This window comes from Phocoena sinus, chromosome 4 (assembly GCF_008692025.1).
Source record: "Phocoena sinus isolate mPhoSin1 chromosome 4, mPhoSin1.pri, whole genome shotgun sequence".
NCBI classification, from domain to species: Eukaryota; Metazoa; Chordata; class Mammalia; order Artiodactyla; family Phocoenidae; genus Phocoena; species Phocoena sinus.
Genome location: NC_045766.1, coordinates 85,688,178 through 85,711,808, shown reverse-complemented (window position 1 = coordinate 85,711,808; position 23,631 = coordinate 85,688,178). Strand labels below are relative to the sequence as shown.

Here is a 23,631-nt window from a genome sequence, read left to right as displayed (position 1 = left end):
CTCCGGAAGCGTAACACTGAGCGCGCCTGCGCAATGGGCGCCTCCGCTTTTGCTCAGTCGGGTCTTTATTGTGCTTTTTGTTACGGAATAGGAGGGTTGGGTCCAAAGGCTTATTCGCCTTTCTTTTCCTCCCATAGGTTCTCTGCGTATGGACCCTAAAAGCTACCGCTGCTGCTGCTGCGGACCTAGACAGTTACTGTCTCAGCTTTAGGATGTACGCTCTTCCACTAGAAGCTCTTCCAAGGGACCGAGGTAACCGCGCCCCCCGGGACAAGGAAGTGCGCGTGCGTTTGAGGGGAGGGCGCCCCAGACGAGATGTCTCCTGCGCATGTGTGACAAGAAGGCGTTCCTAGATCGTGGAGGGAAAGCTGCTCTTCCCGAGAAGGGGAGGTGTCTCTTTGGCCTTGGTAGGTTTACGCCCACCTTGGGCTGTGGGCAGTGGTATTTCCAGCTCATCTCTCACCAATCCCCCAGGCACTGTGCACTATCCTTACTCTGGGTTGCTTTGGGTAGTTACCCGATCTGGAGTTTAATGGCCTTAACATATCAAAAGAGGGCCTTAGAGCCATTGATTTCTAAGTCGTCTTCTACTTCCAACAGTAGTTCAGTATAAATTAACACAGTGTTTCAGATATTTCTATTTCGGTCATTATTGTAACGAAATCTTTCCCATCAAGCTCTTTTTCTTCCTCCTATGGAAAAACTGCTACTGAGGAGAAAAATACAAATATGAAATTATCTTCTAGAGCAAAGTTGCTCATAAGAATGAAAGTTAAAGAGTTGCTTTTCTGCAGAATCCTGCTGTCCTAAAATGTCCTACCTTTGGCAGCACTTCTAACCTGGCTCTTGCCTTTTCAATCTCTAGAGTTCCCCGTCCTATCAAATTTTGACTCTTTCCTTTCCCCATAGTTTCCCTTGTACTCCCCAACTTTTTTGCTTTGGGTATAGGCATAACCAGACATCTAAAAAATTCCTTTTCTGTTCTTCACAAATCAGTGGTATTTGCATTATGCTTAATCTGCCAGTAGGCTTGCTCATGAACTTGTTCTTCTCTTTAAGGCAATTGAAAAACAGTGGAATGGAAAGCAATTATTGTGGTCATCCCGTGTTAAGCTCCTCTTCAGCAATGTATACATTCCTGCTGGGGGCTATATTCATTGCTTTAAGCTCCAGTCGAATCCTACTTGTAAAATATTCAGCCAATGAAGGTAAGTTAAGATTTGGAATATGTATGGAGCACTGCCATCTAATCACACTTTATCTTTCTTGTCTTTAGTTTCCCTTGTATATAAAATGGGGATAATACCCTTTAAAGTATTCTGCTTCATGTCAGTGATAAAGCATGTTTAAATTTGGTTCTTTAAACTGTCATTCCTTACCAAGAAAAATTTTTGATGCTGAGTGAAATTTGGGTCAGTTAAGTACAGGATCAAAACCTTTGCAGAACAGATCATAACATCTGACTGTTGGTTTAATCAACAGGTGTTTCTGGGCCTATAGCAATATATATTATAACTTATTTTGAAATAGGAGATACATTTGGTCACTTGGGGTTTGTGAGGTACTATTTCAACTACATTATCAATGGAGCAGTACAGGTTATTAGCTTTGATAAATACATACTCAGGAAATCTTTTATTATTCTTAATGTAAGAATTTGTATTTAAACAGTTTAATTCCACAAAACTGTGTTGAGAACCTCTCACTAGTTATTGAGTACACGTAAAATCATGACATCATGATCGTTAATGGTCTGCTTGGGGAGTCGGATGTGTACATAAGTCTCTTTTTCAGTTAACATTTCTCTGCCAGGCGCTGGGCTAGATCTTACTAGCAGAGTTCAAAGTGCACAAGATATAGACTTTATTCTCAAGAATTCACAGTTTATTAGAAGAGAAATACATGTAAATGCATCATGAAAATACAGTATAATAAGTGCAGTTCTATACCAAAGATACAGAGGTAGTTTTACATAGAAAGTGATACATTCTGTCTGGGAGAGCATGATGTGGACTGTGAAGCAGTCAGGGAACACTTCCCTGATAAGGTGACAGTTGATCCACAAGACAAGGTGGGCAGAGGTATTCAAAACAGAAGCAACAGCCTGTAAAAATTAACAGATGTATTAAAAAAGCAGGATGGATAGTGAGAATGTGTAGTTCAGAATTACTGAGCAAAAAGTTTTAAGGACTTGGACGAGGGGGGAAGGAGTGCTTAGCCAGAGAGGGCAGTAATGATCAGAGCGCTGAGGACTTTATATGTCATGCTAAGCATCTGGGACTTTATTCTCTAGGCCCTAGAGTCTGGGGGACGAGGAATACTTGGAGGAATATAAACGGCAGGGTAAGATGAGAAAGACTATTATGGTAGCTGGATGGAGAGTGGACTAAAGGGGAAGAGAAGTAGCCAGTTAGGGGGTTATTACAAATTCAAGCCACAGATGATGAAAACTAACCAAAGCTTTTGAAGTAGGAATTGAGAAGAGAGGATAGATTCAAGAAATATTCTAAACATAGAAAAGATAAGACCCGGAGAATGTGTGGAATGTGGAGATTAAAGGAGATGAAGTATTGGATAGTTCAGAGGTTTCTGGTTTGGATGCTGAGTAGATCAATGATCTCAACTGAGATGGAGACTAAGGAAGGAAGAGCAGTTGGACAGAGCTTAGAGAAATTAACAGTTTTAACTCTTGTACCTTCCATGAGGCCAGGAGCTATGTCCTTGTTTACTGCTGTATCCTGCAGTGTTTAGCACTTCACACATGTCAAGGAAATGCCAGTTAAGTGAATAAATAGGAGATAGTCATTCATATGGATATGTTTAGTGAGCATTAAATGTTCCAGAATACAGATTTGGAAACATTTATATTAAATTGACATTTAAAACTCGAGGAGCCGGAGGGCTCCTTCAGGGTAACCACACAGAATGAGAAAATAACAAAGAGCCAAGGAATGCCAGCATTTAACAGGAGTGCTGACACTCAGAGGACATTAAGAAGGAATTAGAGAGGTGAGAGGACTAAATGCACATGACTTATAGAAGGGAGTTTGGGAGGAAATTGCAACATCAGGATAAGATAAGGATTAAAACCCACTCTTGGGAATTAGTAATTAGAAGATGTTTGGTAATCTCAGGAACTAGGTAGTTGGAGTACTGTGGTGGGATTAGAAACCAAACTGCTTGGGGGCAAGATCTGAGTGGAAAGTGGGTACAGTGGAGATAATGAATATTGACACTTCTATGGAGATTAGGAGGAGGTATGGTAGCTGGAGAGGGAGGATCTTATATTTTATTTTTTTCAGTTGGGAGTTTTGAACATATTTGTAGGAGAGGAGAGGAAGCCAGTTAATTGAAAGATAAAGGAGATACACACTGAAGCCCGAGGAAATAATTATTGGAGCAAAGCCCCTGAAGAGAAGGGAAGGTTTTAATGGGGAGAATGGGTAAACAGTGGGGCCATGGCTCCTCTCTCTGGGAGTGAAGGGAAACCAATAAGGATGAATGTGGCGTAGGTAAGGTTGAAGTGTGGGCAGAAGAGTGGAGAGAGGTCACACATGATGCTGTGATACGATACGGGATCAAACATGAGAGAAATGCAAGGAGAAAAACAAAAACAATGAAAAGCAAGAATGAGTTAAAGAGCAGTGACAAGAGTTTGAAAGTTGTGATATGAAGCCCCCCCCCATTTGTGTGCGTGCATGTTTGCTCATGTGTATTGTGCTAGAAAGTAAAGCAAAGTATTGTTGGAGGATAATGGAAATGTGATTTCAGTATAACTTTGAGCTCAGAAGAAGGAGGAAGAGATGTTTTTAACTGAGCTTTGAATAATGGAGAAAGTTTAACAGCCAATTAAGCGCAGAACACTTAACTGCCAGGTTTAGGATGTCTTACAAGACATGATCCCTGTCTTGTAAGAAGCTTACTTTTTAAAATTTATTTATTTAATTTGTTTGTTTGTTTTTATTTTTGGCTGTGTTGGGTCTTTGTTGCTGCGCGCGGGCTTTCTCTATTTGCAGCGAGCGGGGGCTACTCTTCGTTACGGTGAACCGGTTTCTCATTGCAGTGGCTTCTCTTGTTGCGGAGCACGGGCTCTAGGTGCATGGGCTCAGTAGTTGTGGTGCACGGGCTTAGTTGCTCCGCGGCATGCGGGATCTTCCCGGACCAGAGCTCGAACCCGTGTCGCCTGCATTGGCAGGCAGATTCTTAACCACTGCGCCGCCAGGGAAGCCCCAAAGCTTACATTTTAAGGGTAAGACATACAACATAAAAAATAACTATAATACAATGTTACAAGTACTGTTATAGAGGTTTATAGGTAGTGTTACCCGAAAGCAGGGTTCACCTCTTGGTAGGTGTTGAGCCAAAAGACACAACCAAGCCAAAGATCGGGAGAAGGAAGGATTTATTATTACTTGTAGCAAGTAAGGAGGACACCAGGGATCTTTCCCAAAGCAGTGTCTTCCCAAACAGCAAAATTGGGGAAATTTTAAGCTAAAGGGTACATGCATTTTATGAAGGGGCTTGGGTGGTTGACAGAATCCCGCTTTAGTTGACTGAAGTCAGGAGGGTCAGAAAAGGTCAACATCATCATCCAGTTCTAGTCGATCTGGTGGTTGAGCAATGCAGGCTCATCTTTACCATTGAAACTGAACTGGGAGTCTTTACAACTGATACGTTATCTTTGCTATTGTCACTTCTCTTGCTGGGTAACAGTTTATTCCTGCATTCTTCTGTTCCCTTAAGATCCTTAATTACTCAGACCTGTTCAAGGACAAGCATTATGGCCAGGCTTAAGTCACAAGATGGCTGAGGCCAAAAATGGCTTCTCTTATGTCCAGAAAGCCACGCCTGGTTCTCTTTCTCCGGGAACCCCCTACCCTATCTGTTTACACTAGTGCTACAGGATCAGAGATGAATAAAGGATTGACTATGCATAGGTTGTGAAGGTCAGGGAAAACCACAGAAAAGAGGAAGAAAGAGTGTTCTGGGGAGCAAGAATGTCGAGTTGGCTTTTTTCCTTTGTACTTGGCCAGTTTTTTCATATGACAACCAAGGGAAACAAGCACATATTTTTGAGAAAATGCATTCCTCAAAATAGTAACTAATAAAATTTATGTTTGTCCTTGGCAAAATCATAGAGCAAGTTGTTTGTAAGCATTTTAGAAAAAGGAGAGAAATAACAGCTAAGTCAAGATACACTAACCAAACCTCATTTCCTAATTAGATTGACTTGTAGGTTGGGATATAGCTTCCTGATTGGTCAGTGGGTTTGGATGTGTCAGTGTGTTTGTCCACCGAAGAGCCCTGGGCCAGTTGCCTCTTGCCTCAAGCCGCTTCCTTCTGTTACCACAACATACTGTTTGTCCCAGAGTGCCTAACAAATATTGTTTTCCATGTGTACCATGATATGAAACAGATAGGAAAACTCTGAGTTCAGGGAATATCACAGACAGAGTGTACCTTGATTTAAGCAAGGCAGACAAGTCACACAAGAGGAATCACGAGCTGGGTAATAATTCAGCCGCCTAGATTGGTAGCTGTTTGATTAGTCAGGCCCTGATTGTTAGTTAATGGTCAACTTAGAAGGTGATCTCTAATGCCACAAAGCTTTCTTCGCCTGTAGCCCTAGCCTCCTCAACACATTTTTCAGGAACTCGAAGGAAAACATGAGAGGCATATCTCTCAATTTCAAGGATAATAAAACGCTCAATGAGGTAAGGTGAATTCACGTTAGGTGAATTGATTCAAAAATCCAAAAGAGCCAAAACCAACTGGATGAAGTTTAATATAACCAGTCTTTTGCGGTACGCGGGCCTCTCACTGTTGTGGCCTCTCCCGTTGCGGAGCACAGGCTCCGGACGCACAGGCTCAGCGGCCATGGCTCACTGGCCCAGCTGCTCCGCGGCGTGTGGGATCTTCCCGGACTGGCGCACGAACCCGTGTCCCCTGCATCGGCAGGCGGACTCTCAACCACTGTGCCACCAGAGAAGCCCAATATAACCAGTCTTAAAGTCCAACTTTTAAGTTTAGAAACAGCTCTAAATTATTTACTGTATGTAAGCATTATATAGAGCAAAATTTATAATTAAAAAACATTTCTGTTACATTTCAGAGAACAAATATGATTATCTTCCAACTACTGTGAATGTGTGCTCAGAACTGGTGAAGCTGGTTTTCTGTGTGCTTGTGTCATTCTGGGTTCTAAAGAAAGGTGAGTCTTGAAATGGTATTATATACTGGTTAAAAATCACAGAATCAAAAACTTTTAGAACTGAAAGGAACACTTCATATCAGTTAGTCTAGCCCATTAATTTTATATATGAGGATACTAAGATACAAATAGAAATAGGATTACTCATGTTTTGCAGGTGAGGAGCAGACTCAGAGAGTAAGTAGTAAGTGTTAATGTGGTGCTGGGTAGGAGGGGGCAAAGCCTGGACTGCAACCCACATGTCCTAGAGTCCCGTCCACTGTGCTGCCTCTTGACTTGTTCCTGTGGTGGGTCACACAGCGAGTTAGTTTTTGTTCAAATTCAGGATTATCTAAATCACTGCTGTCTGACGCGATATGTAGCATACTGCAAAACAATCCCCATTGCCTTTAGGGGGACAGCATAGCGCTTTGGAGTCAGAGAGACTGTATTCTAGGGCAGATTATTTTACTTTTCTGAGCTCCAGTTTCATCATCAAATAAGTATCAAATAAGGGTGCAAATAGTATCAAATAAGGGTACTAATCCTTCCTCAGATCAAAATATGTACCCTTTTGTGGCTATTAATTCTCCAGTTATTGAACCTTAGCTCTCTCTACTACTTTGATCCACCTTCCCACATGAGGTAGACATAGAATTTACACTATTAAAGGGCTTGCCCAAGAAGTTGTCTTTTCATTCTCAGAGGTTTCAAGCTTTGCAGAGTTTCTAGTTAGTGGCATACATTTCTTAATCTCATGAAATTTATGAAGTATTTACAGGGGTTAGACTTAAATTGCTTTCTATCTTTTCATTTTATTTTACATTCTCCGTTATAGTACCTTCTTAAGTTTTTGTAAACCTAGAGATAGGAGAATAACTCATACTAGGATGAGCAAGGTTAATTTTCTCTACTCCCCTATATATAAACTTGCACTTAGTTATCTCCCGTTCCTGATTCCCTCACCCACCACAGCACCACCGTCCCGGCCCCGGGAAAAAAAATCCCAGCATGAACGCTACATTTTTTGTTCCACTTATTTTAACTTGTTGATCTCTCTTGGCTTTATGCTCAGAGTAGTAAGAGAAAACATAAGTGTGTCCTGAGTTGCCTTCTTCAGTAATACGTCTGTCTCAAGTTAGCAGGAACTAAGAAAATCAGTATTCCTAAAGTGTTGCTGTTGTCAGAGATGAGCACGGTGGTGGGGTGAAGAAAGACCACAATGGAATCCTGTGTAGTCCTTGATTTCTCAAGGCTAATAGTCACTTATGAAAGCATGTTCATTAAGTCTCTTTTAAAGAATTATATCAGAAATTAAATACAATTTACTTTCTCTAAAAATATGTGCATTCTCATCAAGCTCATATATTTATTGCTGTATTTCTTTCTTTAGAAGATCATCAAAATAGAAACTTGAGATGTGGTTCCTGGAAGGAATTCTCTAATTTCATGAAGTGGTCCATTCCTGCCTTTCTTTATTTCCTGGATAATTTGATTGTCTTCTATGTCCTTTCCTATCTTCAGCCTGTAAGTAAATAATGACAAAGAAGACTGCATTGAAAAGACAGAGAAATGAATCCTGGAACTAACCTTTCTCTTTTTTTTTTTTTAATCGTTTTCCTTGGCACTGTTAGTTTCTCATTGCCTCACTGGCCTTCCTGAGGTTTGAGCAGAATCATCTGAGCACTGACTTAACAATCCACTTGCAAGACTCTTCCACTGTGAAAGATAACTATTAAACTGTGCTGACTGATCTGTGGGAGCTGCTTCCTGACCACTGAATCTAGAGCCATCTCTCTCTCTGTAACCTTAACCAGTCTGCCTATTTTCTGAGCCATCCTGTGGTCACCCACCTCTAATATTAATCTCAACATCCAGGACCTCCCAGCAGACTCCCATGATTAACTCAGAAAATTATACACTCAGTGTACTGCTCTTTCTTACACTTGTTTTAATGTGGTGTATATGTATTCTTTTGGTATGATTTTCGTTTTCTGTTAGTCCTGTCATTTAACCAAGTTCTTTAAGGGTAGAGATTATATCCTCCCAATCTAACTGCTATCCATAACTGATAATACTAGGTATACTTCTCATCTCCCCTGGCATCCCCTACGCCAATTTAGAGAGCTGTTAGTAATCAGAATTAAAGTTTGGTGTCTTCTGCTTTTACCTATTACTCAGTTTGGATCACGTGTATATTTTCCCCTCTATATTTTCATTTTATAAAACGAGGGTTTCTATTGCCACATTTAAGAAAATGTGTTTTAATTTTCTTTAAAGAGCAAGTTCAGGCATTTTGATCATAAATAGAATTTCTGTTGACACTAGTCCTCTATTTGAAGCCTCTTAAGTATATCCAAATCAGTATGAAAGTGGGGTGAAAAGGAGGGGTCAAGAGGGCACTAAGGTAGAAAACAGGAGTTTGATTCTTTTGCACAATTTAAAAGATTAGAACCAGGCAAGGCCAAACTGCTCTGTAAAATAGAATAGTGTTACCATACCGGCCCAAAGGTAAGGACCTAGGCCAGGGGATTACCTGAAGTTGCTTTCAGCTCTGTGATCCATTTTATTAGCAAAAGTTCATTCCATTTAAAATGTGTCCTCTCCTAAATTCTTTCAGTTTGTTTTTCAGATCTGAGAATTCCTCCCAACAACATAATTATTCACATTCAAGAAGTGTATATTTGTTGTGTTTTATTTGTATCCAACAGACTACCTCTAAATTTATATCCCTTTGCTAAATCCCTAGTACCAAAGCAGGAGTGCAACTTCCTGTTCTTACAGCTTCTTGCTTTGCTCTTCCTTCCTGATTGTGTACAGCCACAGATATTACAAAATAAATTACTTGGCATACATATTCTGTGTAGTGCTATGCCCACACCTCGTTGGAAAGAATTAAGTAGAGATGCATGGAAGTTTGGGGGCAAAGAGCTGTGATATTTTATTTGTTCTATACTATTGCCTGGACAGAGTGGACACAATTCCCCAGGCCAGCAGCCGCGCTGTAACTGTGATTGATCAGAGCCGCCACTTCCCCACTCTTAACCAGCCACGTACTTTTCTTATCTCCTCTTACTTGTCTCCTAACCAGGGGTTCACAAGCATTCATCTGCAAAAAAAAAAACCTTAAAATAATGGTTCCCATAAAAGTCAGTAGGAAAAGAGCAATATTGTATTCTTGGAATTTTTGCTAGTTGTTATTGGATTTTACTCTTATTTCTTTAATTCAGCTGCATATCAGTCGTGTTTGCTGGTTGCATAAGATTGTGGATACTCTTTAGGGTTGGTCAATTTAAAGTGACAGCAAGGAGGAAGGCAGTAGGATTTGTTTTTAGAAATTATTAATATTGTCAGATCCAATTATGGGGGCAGTGATAAATTTCATATTTTCTGGGCCAAAATGTATATATGTTCAGATTAATATTCTCATATGTGAAATTTGACTAAATTCACAAAAACAAACCTTAATAAAATCTGGCTAACACCTTTCTAAGTGTTTAGAACAATGTGAATAAATCCAAAGGACTGTCAAATATAAGTTTGGTAGTGAATCACTGGTATTGAATCACTACAGTTGAACCAGGTATAAATTGATTTAATTCCTAGAGCATTAAAAACGCTTAAAAACCTATACCTCCATCTTCTTAATGTATAAATGGGCCTAACAGTATTTGCTTTCTCTCTACCCACAGAATCAGCGTTAAAAGTCTCTGAGAGCTTGAAAAAGTATGCTTTATAATCATTGTAACCATTATTTCTGGACCTAAACTTATAGAGTTTTTACGTATTTCCAGATCTGCACATAAAGATTATTACACAGGCATTTGCTGAATTTCAGCACATTTTCAAAGCCTGTACAATAATTTGATCATATCTACGTAAGTTTAACAAGCAATAAAAATAGAATTTAATCCTCTAGTGAAGTAGCTGCCCTAATAACCCCTCTGGATTTTGACCAAAAAGCTTTTTTTGTCAGGTGAACTTGCACCAAGTTGGGAGATTTCTGAGGTCAGTGCTTTGCTTGGATTGTAACTCTATCTTCTCTTTCTTTCTAGGCCATGGCTGTTATCTTCTCAAATTTTAGCATTATAACAACAGCTCTTCTATTCAGGATAGTGCTGAAGTAAGTAACTTGTTGTGAAAGCATATATCATACTTTAAAATGGCACCGCCTTGTTTCAGATGATATACCCTCTGAATCCCAAGGCCGGGATTTTATTCCTAATTTGCTTTGTGTGTTGGGCAAGTTGTTTAACCCATCTGGAAAGCAGCTGCAGTGTTAGCCTGTCTAAATCCTCTGCGATTCAATGTTTGAAATATATTTTCTTAGCATCTCAAAAGACAAGAGATGATTGGGTTTTAATTATTTTAATTTTTAGTGCCAGATTTTCAACAAAGAATTCAATAGCTTTTTTTTTTTGCAGATTCTCTGTACACTAATAGGGAACCAAGAAGTTCCTAAGATTAATATATTTGTTATTTGGAGTTTGGAGGTGATAAAAAGCGGCAAATTCCTTATTAAACTCCTTGAGCTGACTACGTGATTTAAGCTCTAACTGGCAGAGGATTTGCATGAGGGATCTAGTTAAAATTACAATTAATAAGAGTGAACTTATTAAACTTTCCAAGTGCTATCACTAATTCATCTCCAGGAGAACGTTTGAATAAAATAAACATTTTTAGTTTAGATAAGCTCTGCTGCAAAGCAAAGGCCAGAATGTCCTAAGGTGATACAGGATCTGGGTACTTAACCCCAGTTTAATTTGTTATTTAATGATGATGATGATGAAAATAAAATTAACTCTTTGTTATATTTGTTGTGATTGTTTTTATTTTAATTTTACATTCACATTCTCTTTTTAATTTGTTTCTCAATGTGCTATGTCATAGTGTGTTTTCATAATTGATGTGTACGGAAGGATGAAGGGCTTGGTCCATAGGCACTCAGTGGTTATTTGTTGAATCCCATGATGCATTCAGTACATAAATTATATGAAATTCTTGAAAGGTTTTCTTTTACCCTGAGGAAACATTCAATTTAATAGTAATGTAAGAGATGGGAAAAAAATGAACATAGCATTTCATCCAATTTAAATGTTACAGTCACTGAATTTTGCTATCACTTTCTTCATTTTATTTATGAATTGTGAGAATAATTCAATTCAACTAGCAAGTTAAAGAATGCTAATCCAAAAAACATTTTAAAGTCTTTAAAATCAGCACGAAAGTCACTTTGTAGGATAAAAGTTGGCTTCTGAGAAAACATATGTAAGCAATAATATTTTTATATTGATTCCTGTGATAAAATTAGGGATGCACTTCCATAAAGGAATAATTGTTGGCTCTGACACACAATAAAATACTCACTATTAATAGGGGAGCGATGGTCTCAAAAACATGTATTTTTGTTTGTTTGTTTGGGGCTTTTTTTTTTACTTTTTTTTCAAGTAAAAAAATTTTTTTTCCCTGTGAAGTGACAGTTTATGAGTACACATGGTATTATACTTAAGTTGTTATATAATACAAGTATTATGTCAAAATTAAATTAATAACTGAATTTACCGAAGATAAGTTTAAAGGTATTTCCTGACTTGAAATTGGCTAGTAGCTCTAGCTATGCCCAGAGTTGTTTGTTTTTTTTAATGACCCCAGAGCATGAGCAGGGCTGTGGGCCAAGGTGAGGGGCACTTGGAAAAGCCCTGCCCAGGGTGGCCCGACTGCCGTGTGGGCAGCTGCGCGGGGATGCTCTCCACCGGTGACTAGAAAACACTAAGGTCTCCTCAGGGCCTTTCTACCCTATTTCGACTTAACCCCACAATGACCCCATGAGATAGGTGCAGTTAGGCTGAGTCTATGCCTGGAACCCAGAGCCACTAAGCATTTTGCAGCCCTCAGGCAGCTCCCTTTGGCTGTAGAAGAGGGAGTGTAGGTGGATAGGCTGGGGGCAGAGGGGCAAACAACGTTATGAACTACAGTTCAAACTTCTTTTTTGTTTTACATATTTTACCTCTTAATATTCAGAGCAGTAATATGGATTCTTAGGCATGTGTTTGCTTTGTTGTTAATACCACTCTGTTTTGAATCCTTAGAAGTTCTTTAGATTAAAGAAACAATAAAATCACTCCATTTTTATTATTTCCACAAGCGCTTAGCTCCCAGAATGGGTCTTAGTTTGACTAATTCACAAATCAGCACTTGAAGCTACTCTAAATAGTGAAGCTAAAATGTGGTAATTAATAATGTCTTTTATGGGAATACCTTTTAGGTATTACCTATTATTATACTTTAAAATCAACTTTGTTCTATTTTGATCTTTTTGTTGGTGATAGTGTATGTTGTTTGTTAGTTTTTCCCTATTTAATCTACTCTTCATGAGTCATTTGATGGTCTTTTGTCCGTGGCAATAAAATTTTGACCTAAGAATAGCTTGAGTTCTATCACAAGTTCTTAATTTGTTTGTCATAAATAACTCATTTAGAATATCAAAGCTCTTGTCTTATACTTGACTCTAGCAGAGCTATCAAATAACCTTTCCCATACAGGTAAAGGATATAAGGCTATACAGGTAGAAAAAAATAAGTCCAGTGACTAATGTAAAACTTACTTGTAAGAATTTGAAAGTGAGAAAAAGTGAAAAGTATCATCATTCAAATGTCTCACTCTAAACCCCATGTGAATGCATAGATTTCCTCCTTGAAGTACAGTTACTGGTTCAAAGTGGAAATGTGGCAGGCATACCTCAAAGCCCTATTGGTTTGCTCTTAAGGCTTGGCAAAGTTGTATAATCTTGTTTGCTAGGCTTTAGGGAATAATAATGTCAGCCTGAACATCGAGATTTGGGAGATTAGAGAGCGAAACCAAGACCAGCACTTATTTTTACCTAAAGAATGTATATAAGTTTCTGTGATTTCTTCAAAGGGAAGGGAAAAAATTCTTTAAAAACACATTTTGAAACATATGTTGGATGTCTTAGAAGTTACGGTGAACTTTACTTTCTGAACCAGCAGAAAAGATAAAAGTGCCACTCAGTAATAACAAGCATTTCTCCAAAACCATTCATTCACTTGATAAATATTTATAATTTCCCTTGATAAATCTGCCCCTGGTCACTCTTTGTGCTATTTAGAAAGTTATGATGCATGGTTTCTTGTAAAAAGTTACGTCTTTCCACTTAAATATTTTCTTGCTCTGCTTTGGTTTACCACCAGATATGGTAGAAATGCTCATATCTGACACAGTTTGGACCTAATTGTTGAGTTACTAGGAAAACTCAAAGTAGGGATGTCATTTAAAATATATATACATACTTTAGACAATTTAACTTAAGGTATGTAAGTGTCGATTCATCATTCTTTTGATGGTTCAAAGTGGAACCATGGTTCAAAGTGGAACCTTTCCTTTGCATACGTGTGGGGTTTGCTGATTTGGAGTTCTTTGGCTTCTTTCTTGCTTGAACCTACATTCATTACACATCATCTGTGGTTTCTGGTTTCAATTTCATTATAGTGGAGCAAGCCTTAAGTATATTTTTAAAGTAGATTCTTCTGGATTTTTATTATTCATTCCCTAAGCTTAAACTGACTTACCTGTGCCTAATTCAAAGGCAAGTTTTTTGTCTTGAGATTTGCCTTTTGTCCTCCCAAAGCATTCAACTTAGTTTCCATGAAAACAGCAATCCTTTTCATTCACTCATAATTTATGATTTCTGTAATCATTAAAATATATAATTACAATAATGAGGTCACCTGGCAAAAACACGTTTTGGAACAGAGACTCTTTGTGAGCAAACAGTTCACTTGGGAGCAGAGGCCTTCAGGTTCAGCAGCCTTCCAGCCAGAGGCATTCAGCTCTGCGCATCAATCTGAATGTTTTACTGGGGCAGTGGAGAGGTCGGTTAAGTGAGTTTCTACTGTTGAATCACCTAAGCCGTAAGGAGCAAACTTTTTCAAACTCTTTCGTGCCTAATCAGTCATCATTTATAAGAGTGCAGATCCTCAGCTGACTTTATAGGATGATTTATTGTTTTATTTTCTTTGCTAAAAATCTATTTTCACCCTAATCCTTAATAATTTTTACCTTCCTAGAACATTATCTTGAATGAGTAATTATTTGCAGTAGGTACCGGTTAGCTTATTTAAGGCTTTATTTCCTTGGATTCTTTTTTCTCCATGGCAATATTAGTGGAAGATCTATAGCCGTCAGAATTGAAAACTTCTAAAGGACCTGTAGAGTATATCATTGCCTCCTTTATCTTGACTTACAGTACTTGGTTATATAATGATTTTTATAAATTGAGCACCCATTTTTCATCTCTGTCTTTTCGGTTTCCGTTCCATTTGCTTTCTACTACTAAATGTGTACCACCTGCACCTTCAGAAATGTATGTGACTAGCTGACAGTTTCTGAACTCATGGACTATAAGGCTGTGTTGGTCTCATCACTGCATGCTAGATCTGGTTATAGGAAAGTGTATACACAAGAAGACATATAGGGAGCACAGGTGTGCTGCTGTCTGTGCTATCTGTGCAGTTAGCAGTTTCACAGCATGAAGCTCTATGGAAGCATTGGTGAAATCAGACACATATTCCTGTACAGGCATCCTGGGAACTCAGAATTATACTTAAGAGGTGCATTGGTCCAGAAGGAGAACTTACAAAACCATAGCTCAGACTCCTTCCTTGCTCTTTCATAAATACATGACCTTAGAGAAGTCAGTTAACCTCTGAGAACCATTTCCTCCCCTAGAACAGAAACTGCCTGACCCATAGTAGGTGCTCAACAAAGGCTCCAAAATTCTTGCAACTTCAGTTCTCACCTGTTGCTTTACACGTCTGCCTTTGCTCATGTTACTCTCTGTTCTTGGTGTGCCTCTTCTCCACCTGACTAATCGATCTTCAAACTTGAAGGTGTTGTTCCCCCCAGAAGCCTCCCTGGATGCCCCCACCTGAGTCCCGTACCCCTCTTTCCTTAGTCAATGTACCTTCTTGTAGCCTTTGTATAGACTCTTGCCTCTTCCTGGGTATATTGCCAACTCCCTTTTCACATGAGAAACTTCAATTTATTTTTCATCTTTCAGCCTAAGTGTCATTTCCTCTTCGAAGCACTACCTGACTCTATTTCCAGACTCAGGTGTTGTTCCTCAGTTTACCCCAATTGTTCTGTGTATCATATGTCACACATTATATTGTCATCATTTAGTTCCATGGCTCACTCCGTATTAAAGTGTAAATTCTTTGAGGATGGAGACCAAGTCTTTTTTTCTCTTCCCAGCATGCCTGGCACATAGTTGCTGCTTATTAAATGTCTGTTGAACTGAATGAATTTGCAAAATGGAATAATAATCATCACATCCTCCATATCTGAAAAGTTTGTTGTTAGGAAAAATAAAGAAATAAAGCATTGTGAGGACTTCATCAACTGAAACACTGAAAATATTTTTTCCTTGCCTTATCAAACAGTTTGCTGTATATTTTATGATCAGGCCATGAGTCTGGGAACTAGCTTCCTCAAATCATTTCTGGGTCATGAATACCTTTGAAAATTTGACAGATCTTTGAAGGATCACCTGGTGGGGGTGGGGAAGACCAGGAATTCCTATGTAGACCTATGTAGAAGATTTGGCACACACTGCAAGAATTCACAGATATCCTAAGCTCGTCACATTTATTCTGGTTCATGGAAACTAGATTGAGAATCCCTGCTATAACTTACTTTATCACGAGATTAAAAAGTGATCATATCGAACAACTAAGATCAGTTCCCAAGGTAGGAAGGAGGCTTAGTTAAACCTGTAGGTTAAAAGGAAACTTAAAATGAGAAATGACTGAATGGCCTTAAGGGACAGCTACTATAAAAAACAGATAAAAAATAAGTTCAAGAGGCTTCCCTGGTGGCGCTGTGTTTGAGAGTCCGCCTGCCGATGCAGGGGACACGGGTTTGTGCCCCGGTCCAGGAAGATCCCACATGCCGCGGAGCGGCTGGGCCCGTGAGCCATGGCCGCTGAGCCTGCGCGTCCGGAGCCTGTGATCCGCAACGGGAGAGGCCACAGCGGTGAGAGGCCCGCGTACTGCAAAAAATAAATAAATAAATAAATAAGTTCAAGGGCTTCCCTGGTGGCGCAGTGGTTGAGAGTCCGTCTGCCGATGCAGGGGATGCGGGTTCATGCCCCGGTCCGGGAAGATCCCACACGCCGCAGAGCAGCTGGGCCCGTGAGCCATGGCCGCTGAGCCTGCGCGTCCGGAGCCTGTGCTCCGCAACGGGAGAGGCCACAACAGTGAGAGGCCCGCGTACCAAAGAATAAAAAATAAAAAAAAATAAGTTCAAGAAGCAGACACACCCTAACGGGTTTCCTTTGAACTTGAATTGTGGGGAATGCTGGCAAAAACAGTATGGTTCATGCAACCAAGTACTCAAGTGATTGAGTTTTCAGTAGACACAGTTGATAGGGGAGGAGGAAAAAAGACTAGTATTAAAATCTCTTTTTTCATCTTTGAACAGGAGGCATCTAAACTGGATACAGTGGGCTTCCCTCCTGATTTTATTTTTGTCTATTGTGGCCCTCACTTCTGGGACTGAGACCTCACAACATAACCTGGCAGGACATGGATTTCATCACGATGCCTTCTTCAGCCCATCCAATTCCTGTCTTCTTTTCAGAAGTGAGTGCTCCGGAAAAGACAATTGCACGGCAAAGGAGTGGACTTTTTCTGAAGCTCAGTGGAACACCACGGCCAGGGTTTTCAGTCATATCCGTCTTGGCTTGGGCCATGTTCTTATTATAGTCCAGTGTTTTATTTCTTCGATGGCCAATATCTATAATGAAAAGATACTGAAGGAAGGGAACCAGCTCACTGAAAGCATCTTTGTACAGAACAGCAAACTCTATTTCTTTGGCATTCTTTTTAATGGGCTGACCCTGGGCCTTCAGAGCAGTAACCGTGATCAGGTTAAGAACTGTGGGTTTTTTTATGGCCACAATGCATTTTCAGTAGCCCTTATTTTTGTAACTGCATTCCAGGGCCTCTCAGTAGCCTTTATTCTGAAGTTCCTGGATAACATGTTCCATGTCTTGATGGCCCAGGTCACCACTGTCGTCATCACAACGGTGTCTGTCTTGGTCTTTGACTTCAGACCCTCCCTGGAGTTTTTCATAGAAGCCCCGTCAGTTCTTCTCTCCATATTTATTTATAATGCCAGCAAGCCTCAAGGCCTGGAATACGCACCTAGGCAAGAAAGGATCCGAGATCTAAGTGGCAGTCTTTGGGAGCGCTCCAGTGGGGTAAGTTTGTGAGAATGCTGCATTTTTGCCTGTTCTTCCCAAATTCAAAGTGTAGTTATACAAGAAAAGAAATAGATCAGTGCTGATTTGGCACAGGGCGTATTGGATCTCTGTGACTTACCATTCAACAAACATTTGTTGGACTCCTTATGTATAAGGGCTCATGATAATGCTGTCAGGGGTTGAGAAAAAGTATAAATCACAGTCTCAAGGACCTTATGCATTAGTTGTATCATAGGATATTACAGTCACAGAACCAGAAGATGCATCACAGGTTATCTTGTCTAGTCTCCTAGTTTTACAAGTGAGGAAACAGACTCAGAGAGGCTAACTGGGTTACAGATAGTAAGTGAAAGAACTGGTACCAAACCCATTCATTACTCTTTCCACCCCACTGTAGTTGGGGAAACAAGCCTCATTCGTAAGAAAAGTTGATCTTTGACATTAGTAAGTCTTGTTAAATATAAGTCAAAAGCCTGGCTTCTTTCTTTTCCCTGTAGTTTTTCATAAACCAGAGTGTGCCAGAAGGGCAACCTTGTTTATCTCGCTAAGACGGCGGTTCCCAAGGTTCCCAAAAGGATCGCTGCAAATGCATAGTGATCTTTTGGAGGCTCAAGTTACGAGATACATATTTAAATAAAACATGGAATGGAGTCCTCTATCTAGGTTTAAATTTACAGTTTTCATGAACACACAAAATATGAGATAGTTCACACAATGAACATTTTACTCTTCGGGAAAGTTAACCTATTTCTTATTAGATAGAGTTCATGGCAAAGCTTCCCTCAGTAATGCCTCTGAAGTGATGATATTTACAACAGATTCTTAAGATGAAAAAATTAGAGGCCTGCTCTGCTATCAGTTAGAATATAGATTTAGAAATCCTGTATTCTTTTCCAACAGTCTAATAACACTGCTTGCCCTACTTTTTTAGGTAGAAGAAAATCAATGTAGGTAACAAGGCCTAGTTTATACCTATTTCTGCAGCCTTTAGTCATTTCCCTCCAAGACCAGCAGAGGCCGCTCCTTACTTTGCTCTTGTTAACTTTGAAATTCAAATGTACTGAAGTGCATTCCAATTTTTTAATCTCATTGTATGCCTGCGGTTAACTTTCCAAGAATTTATTTATTTAATTTCATTTAACAAGATTATAGTTTAATTAAATAAAATCCATGATTTGTTAGTAAGGTTTCTCCTTAGTAATCATTAAAAATGGGACATTTCTAGTTTTGTCCTAATTAATTACTGATTTCATGTTTCCTTTTAGGATGGAGAAGAACTGGAGAGACTTACCAAACCCAAGAGTGATATTGAATCCGATGAAGATACTTTCTAACTGGTACCCAAATAGTTGGCAGCTCTCACAAACCTTATCTTCACATTTTCAGCATGTGTGATATTTATCTTTCCACTTTGACAAACCAAGAACATTTCTAAAGCATAAAACTCTTTGTATATATCTAACCGCTCCCTAAATAATTCCAACCAAAGCTTAGAGTACCCAAAGGCTAAAAAGTTCTAAGGAACTGATGTAAGAATAATAGTATGGAGACTGCATTAATGGCCTGGTACTTAGTAGGTCAAGATATATTTGCAGATTATTTTCCTTGTTCCTCCATTCCAGAAAACTTGTAATAATCATGTTAGCCGTACCCTATAAATATACAAATAGAGATCAGTTTGCCAGATTTTCAGAATTGTGTAGTTATACTCTGCATGCCATAGTCTTCCCTTTTTTATCATTATAAATATCACCTAGGTTGACCCTTGAATTTTGAGGCCATGGAGATAGTCATTTTGTAATTAAAAAGCAATGAGACTCTAAAAATTTGGTTGAAGGACCTGAATAACCAGCCACAACATTGATTTGAGAGTAGTGTAGTCTGTGCTAAATGTTTTGCCAAAGAAGCAAATTTTTCAACAAAAATCTCAGAATTTTAATTTTTAGAAATTTGTGGGAAATCTTATTTTTAGTGGTTGTCTTTTGATGTTTTTCTACACAAATAAGCTTCCATTTAGGTGAAAGCTGGTTTCCAGTGCCCACAGTTATCACTTGTATTTTACATCACTTAAATGAGCTATGGTGGGTTTTTTTCTCCTCACTTTGACCACATGACTCTTGAATTATTCTATTTTGGAGAACTAATAAGCCACTTTTATTAGTTATTAAATAGAACTTATGACTATTTTATATCTTTATATCATACTCTGTTCCTAAATGTTGAGACACTGGCTTCAGAATCATGCCAGGTTGTCAGTAAGACTATTGCCGAAGAGTTCTTTTAAAAGAGTCACTTTGCAAACAAATGACTTTTACTGAAATATGAATAGTATTACTCTAAAAAGAGGAAGGCCAGTAATAAATAAAGCACTTTATAGTAACCATATTGCACCCTTAAACTGCATGGTATTTCTTGAGGTATTTTTGCATGCATCCAGTTGAGTCTATGAGGTAGAGAAGTCAGGTGATAGATAATTTAAAAATGAGAAAACAGAAATGACTTGCCCAAGGCCATATGGTGGATGGTGATGGGACAAGTGTTGGCTTCAACTAATAGACCTGTGTGTTTATAGAGCACTACACTGTAAATGTGAGCTTTAAGTTGTCGTTTTCATGCAGTCTGTACATCTCTTCTTTCCCCTAATTTTCATACAGATAAATATAAGATAATACTATTACATAATCCATCTGTGATATCCAGAACAATATGAATGGCAAGAGTTGCTGGAAATTTATAAATAAAATAACTATTAAACACTTACCTTGTGTTGCCACTTTGTTATATGAGATGGAATGCAGAGTATTTTTAATTTCAAAATGTAATTTCAAAAGAACTTTAAAAACTCTCTCTTTTTCAGTAGATCTTGACTTCTGAGAATAGCAAAACTTTACCTTATCATAGGCGTTCCATCAGAGTAATGTGAAACAGAAAGATTACTTTATTGTGGCAATTCATTTTAAGGTAAAGAAAATCGGCTATAGGAAGACCTCACTTTTAGGAAATATAGCATACAAAACATACTTATTAAACACGTAAAATTGCAACAGTATTCTGAAGGTATTGCCTACGGGATATATTAAATAGCAGATCCCACTAATTCATGGAGATTGATTTTCTCATTTACAGTTGCTTTTTCACCCTCCTTTTCAGGAAAGCATTGATTGCCCAAAGGAAGGTTTACTCATCTTAATTTACAAATTAAGTAGAGAGAGGGAAGGAGCTGGGACTAAAATGTGAAGTTCTGATGTGGATGCGCTGGAGTACAGTTGACCCCTCAACACAGGTTTGACCTGTACGGGTCCACTTATATGCATATTTTTTTCAATAAATACAGTCCTATACAATCACCGGTTGGTTGAATCCTCGGATGCATAACTGCAGATATGGAGGGCCGGCTCTGGGACATGAGCATCCTCAGATTTTGGTCCGCAGTGGGTCCTGGAACAAATCCCCCACAGATACCAAGGGACAACTGTATTTTGTGGGCGCTACTATTTTAATAGGAGAGTAACTGGAAGGTGAGAGGTCTAGAAACCATATCCTATCATCTTAGGTGCTCTTGGATCAAGTGTGTAATCTGGGGAGAACGAGTGTCATGTGGAAAAAGAGGTAGACTTCTTTCCTGTTCTAAAGAACAAGTTAGAGGGTGATGGTTATTCTTTCTTTATAAGGAAGACTCTCCTAACAAATGATACTTTCCAATAAGGCCTTCCTGAAGAGTAGTAGAATGTAGTAGTAAATTCTCGATCACTGAAGTGTTAAGGAGAGATTGTATCAGCAGTATGTTTTAGAAGAGATTCCATCATTGGTATAGAAGTTGGACTAAGTGATTTCTAAAGTCCCTTCCTATTTTTAGATTCTCTTCTAAGCAGTTTTGACCTACAACTAATGTGCTGAATAGCCTTTGGTTGGACCACAAGTATGGCCTATAGTGACCTGATTCCAGCTCTGTCACTGGTCCTAGGGTCAAACTTCTATCCAGCAATGTGCCTAATCCTGAGGGGAAGCAGGATGTGGCTGTTGGTTATAGAGGGAAAGATGGCTTAGACCCAGATCCCAAATGCTTGGCCAGCTGTGTCCTGCTGCCATAGGTTTTCAAGGTCCATATGCAAAGGAGACTCAGGGCAGAGTTACTTTGTTTATAACTCTAAGGCTTTTTGCATCTGAATCCACATGTGGAAGCCCTGTTGCTGGTGACCTGGGTTAGACTATGTGGGGCTGTAGGGAAACCTTTTGCTCTTGTACAGGCCCAACCTTGACCAGACACAGCCCAGGTCCTCCTTGGCAACTTCTCCTTTTACTTAAGTCCTGATTTTTCCTGCGAACTCTTACCATTCTAGTATGGTGAAGGGGCAGAGAAAGTCAAACCCAAAGGAAAGAGAGTGGTTTTCCTTCTCTAAAGCCGAGAGCAGACTTTCTAATACTGAGTAATATATATCCCTCCTTTAAAGGAAAAAAAAAGCCTCTCACAGATCAGTGTTGACCTTTTTTTCACTTTACTGTAATTTAAATGCATATGAACATAAAGTAGAAACTTCTCATAGTTTTTATATGAAAACCAAAACAAATTTACAATTAAAGTATAAAGCTATAAAAGCAGTAAATTTTCAATTCAAATAGGAATTTAGTGAGAAGGTGATATTTTGCTCAAATGGAATCACAGTAAACTCCCTAACAGATCTGCAGAACTTCTGTCCTCACTTGCTATTTTACTTGCTTCAAGCACCATCCTGTCTCTGCCAAGAAAGATAACTGAAACCTGCTGACAATGCTGGTAATGCATTTAATCCTGCTGGGATTTATCAACCCATGTCCCTAACAATCCCATGCGGATGTGGTGTGCATCGAGCTGCCAACTCCCATTGGCCGCGATGCCCTGGAAAGGTTTTAAAAACGTCAGCTTTATGTGTTCCCTGAAGCTTTGAAAGAACTCACCAATAAAACTGCCTAGGCTTGGCACTTTTTTGAGGAGTACTTTTTTCCCTACAACAGTCTTTGTTTCTTCCTCCTCTCCTCTTCTTCTTGATTCACTCTTGATCATTTATATTCAATATTTTGCTAAAAAATTAACCATCCAGATTTTCAAATTTATTTGCACAAGAATTCGTGACTCATGCTCATAATTCTTTTACTTATTTCCTCTTTTACTATAGTTCTGTTTTCTTTCTCATTTTTTTTTTTTTTTTTAAACATCTTTTTTGGGGTATAATTGCTTTACAATGGTGTGTTAGTTTCTGCTCTATAACAAAGTGAATCAGCTATACATATACATATGTTCCCATATGTCTTCCCTCTTGCGTCTCCCTCCCTCCCACTCTCCCCATCCCACCCTTCCAGGCTGTCACAAAGCACCGAGCTAATATCCCTGTGCCTTGCGGCTGCTTCCCCCCAGCTATCTACCTTACTACGTTTGTTAGTGTGTATATGTCCATGACTCTCTCTCGCCCTGTCAAAACTCACCCCTCCCCCTCCCCATACCCTCAAGTCCGTTCTCCAGTAGGTCTGCGTCTTTATTCCTATCTTACCCCTAGGTTCTTCATGACATTTTTTTCCCTTAAATTCCATATATATGTGTTAGCATACGGTATTTGTCTTTTTCTTTCTGACTTACTTCACTCTGTATGACAGACTCTAGGTCTATCCATCTCATTACAAATAGCTCAATTTCATTTCTTTTTAAGGCTGAGTAATATTCCATTGTGTATATGTGCCACATCTTCTTTATCCATTCATCCGATGATGGGCGCTTAGGTTGTTTCCATGTCCTGGCTATTGTAAATAGAGCTGCAATGAACATTTTGGTACATGACTCTTTTTGAATTTTGGTTTTCTCAGGGTATATGCCAAGTAGTGGGATTGCTGGGTCATATGGTAATTCTATTTGTAGTTTTTTAAGGAACCTCCATACTGTTCTCCACAGTGGCTGAACCAATTCACATTCCCACCAGCAGTGCAAGAGTGTCCCCTTTTCTCCACACCCTCTCCAGCATTTATTGTTTCTAGATTTTTTGATGATGGCCATTCTGACTGGTGTGAGATGATATCTCATTGTAGTTTTGATTTGCATTTCTCTAATGATTAATGATGTTGAGCATTCTTTCATGTGTTTGTTGGCATTCTGTATATCTTCTTTGGAGAAATGTCTATTTAGGTCTTCTGC

At 39.1% G+C, this 23,631-nt stretch overlaps 1 protein-coding gene across 4 annotated transcripts; it reads left to right on the top strand.

Annotated features, from left to right (window-relative positions):
* Positions 1–18: 18 nt before the first annotated feature.
* Positions 19–20,231, top strand: SLC35A5 (solute carrier family 35 member A5). 4 transcript variants are annotated; one of them, XM_032631171.1, is made up of 7 exons: positions 19–407; positions 1,060–1,208; positions 6,113–6,211; positions 7,584–7,717; positions 10,246–10,313; positions 16,688–17,468; positions 18,737–20,231. In XM_032631171.1, the coding sequence occupies exons 2-7, from the start codon at positions 1,079–1,081 to the stop codon at positions 18,803–18,805; spliced, it is 1,281 nt and encodes a 426-aa protein (XP_032487062.1). In that variant the 5' UTR covers positions 19–407; positions 1,060–1,078; the 3' UTR covers positions 18,806–20,231. The 4 variants fall into 4 exon arrangements, with proteins under 4 accessions (XP_032487062.1, XP_032487060.1, XP_032487061.1 ...); XM_032631169.1 differs by having other exon boundaries at positions 50–252; XM_032631170.1 differs by having other exon boundaries at positions 50–407; positions 7,587–7,717.
* The last annotated feature ends 3,400 nt before the right edge of the window (positions 20,232–23,631 follow it).

Coding starts and splice junctions, on each gene's coding strand:
- SLC35A5 (XM_032631171.1), top strand. CDS start 1,079: ATGGAAAGCAATTATTGTGGTCATCCCGTGTTAAGCTCCTCTTCAGCA. Junction 1,209..6,112: donor AAAATATTCAGCCAATGAAG/GTAAGTTAAGAT, acceptor GTTACATTTCAG/AGAACAAATATGATTATCTT. Junction 10,314..16,687: donor CTATTCAGGATAGTGCTGAA/GTAAGTAACTTG, acceptor ATCTTTGAACAG/GAGGCATCTAAACTGGATAC.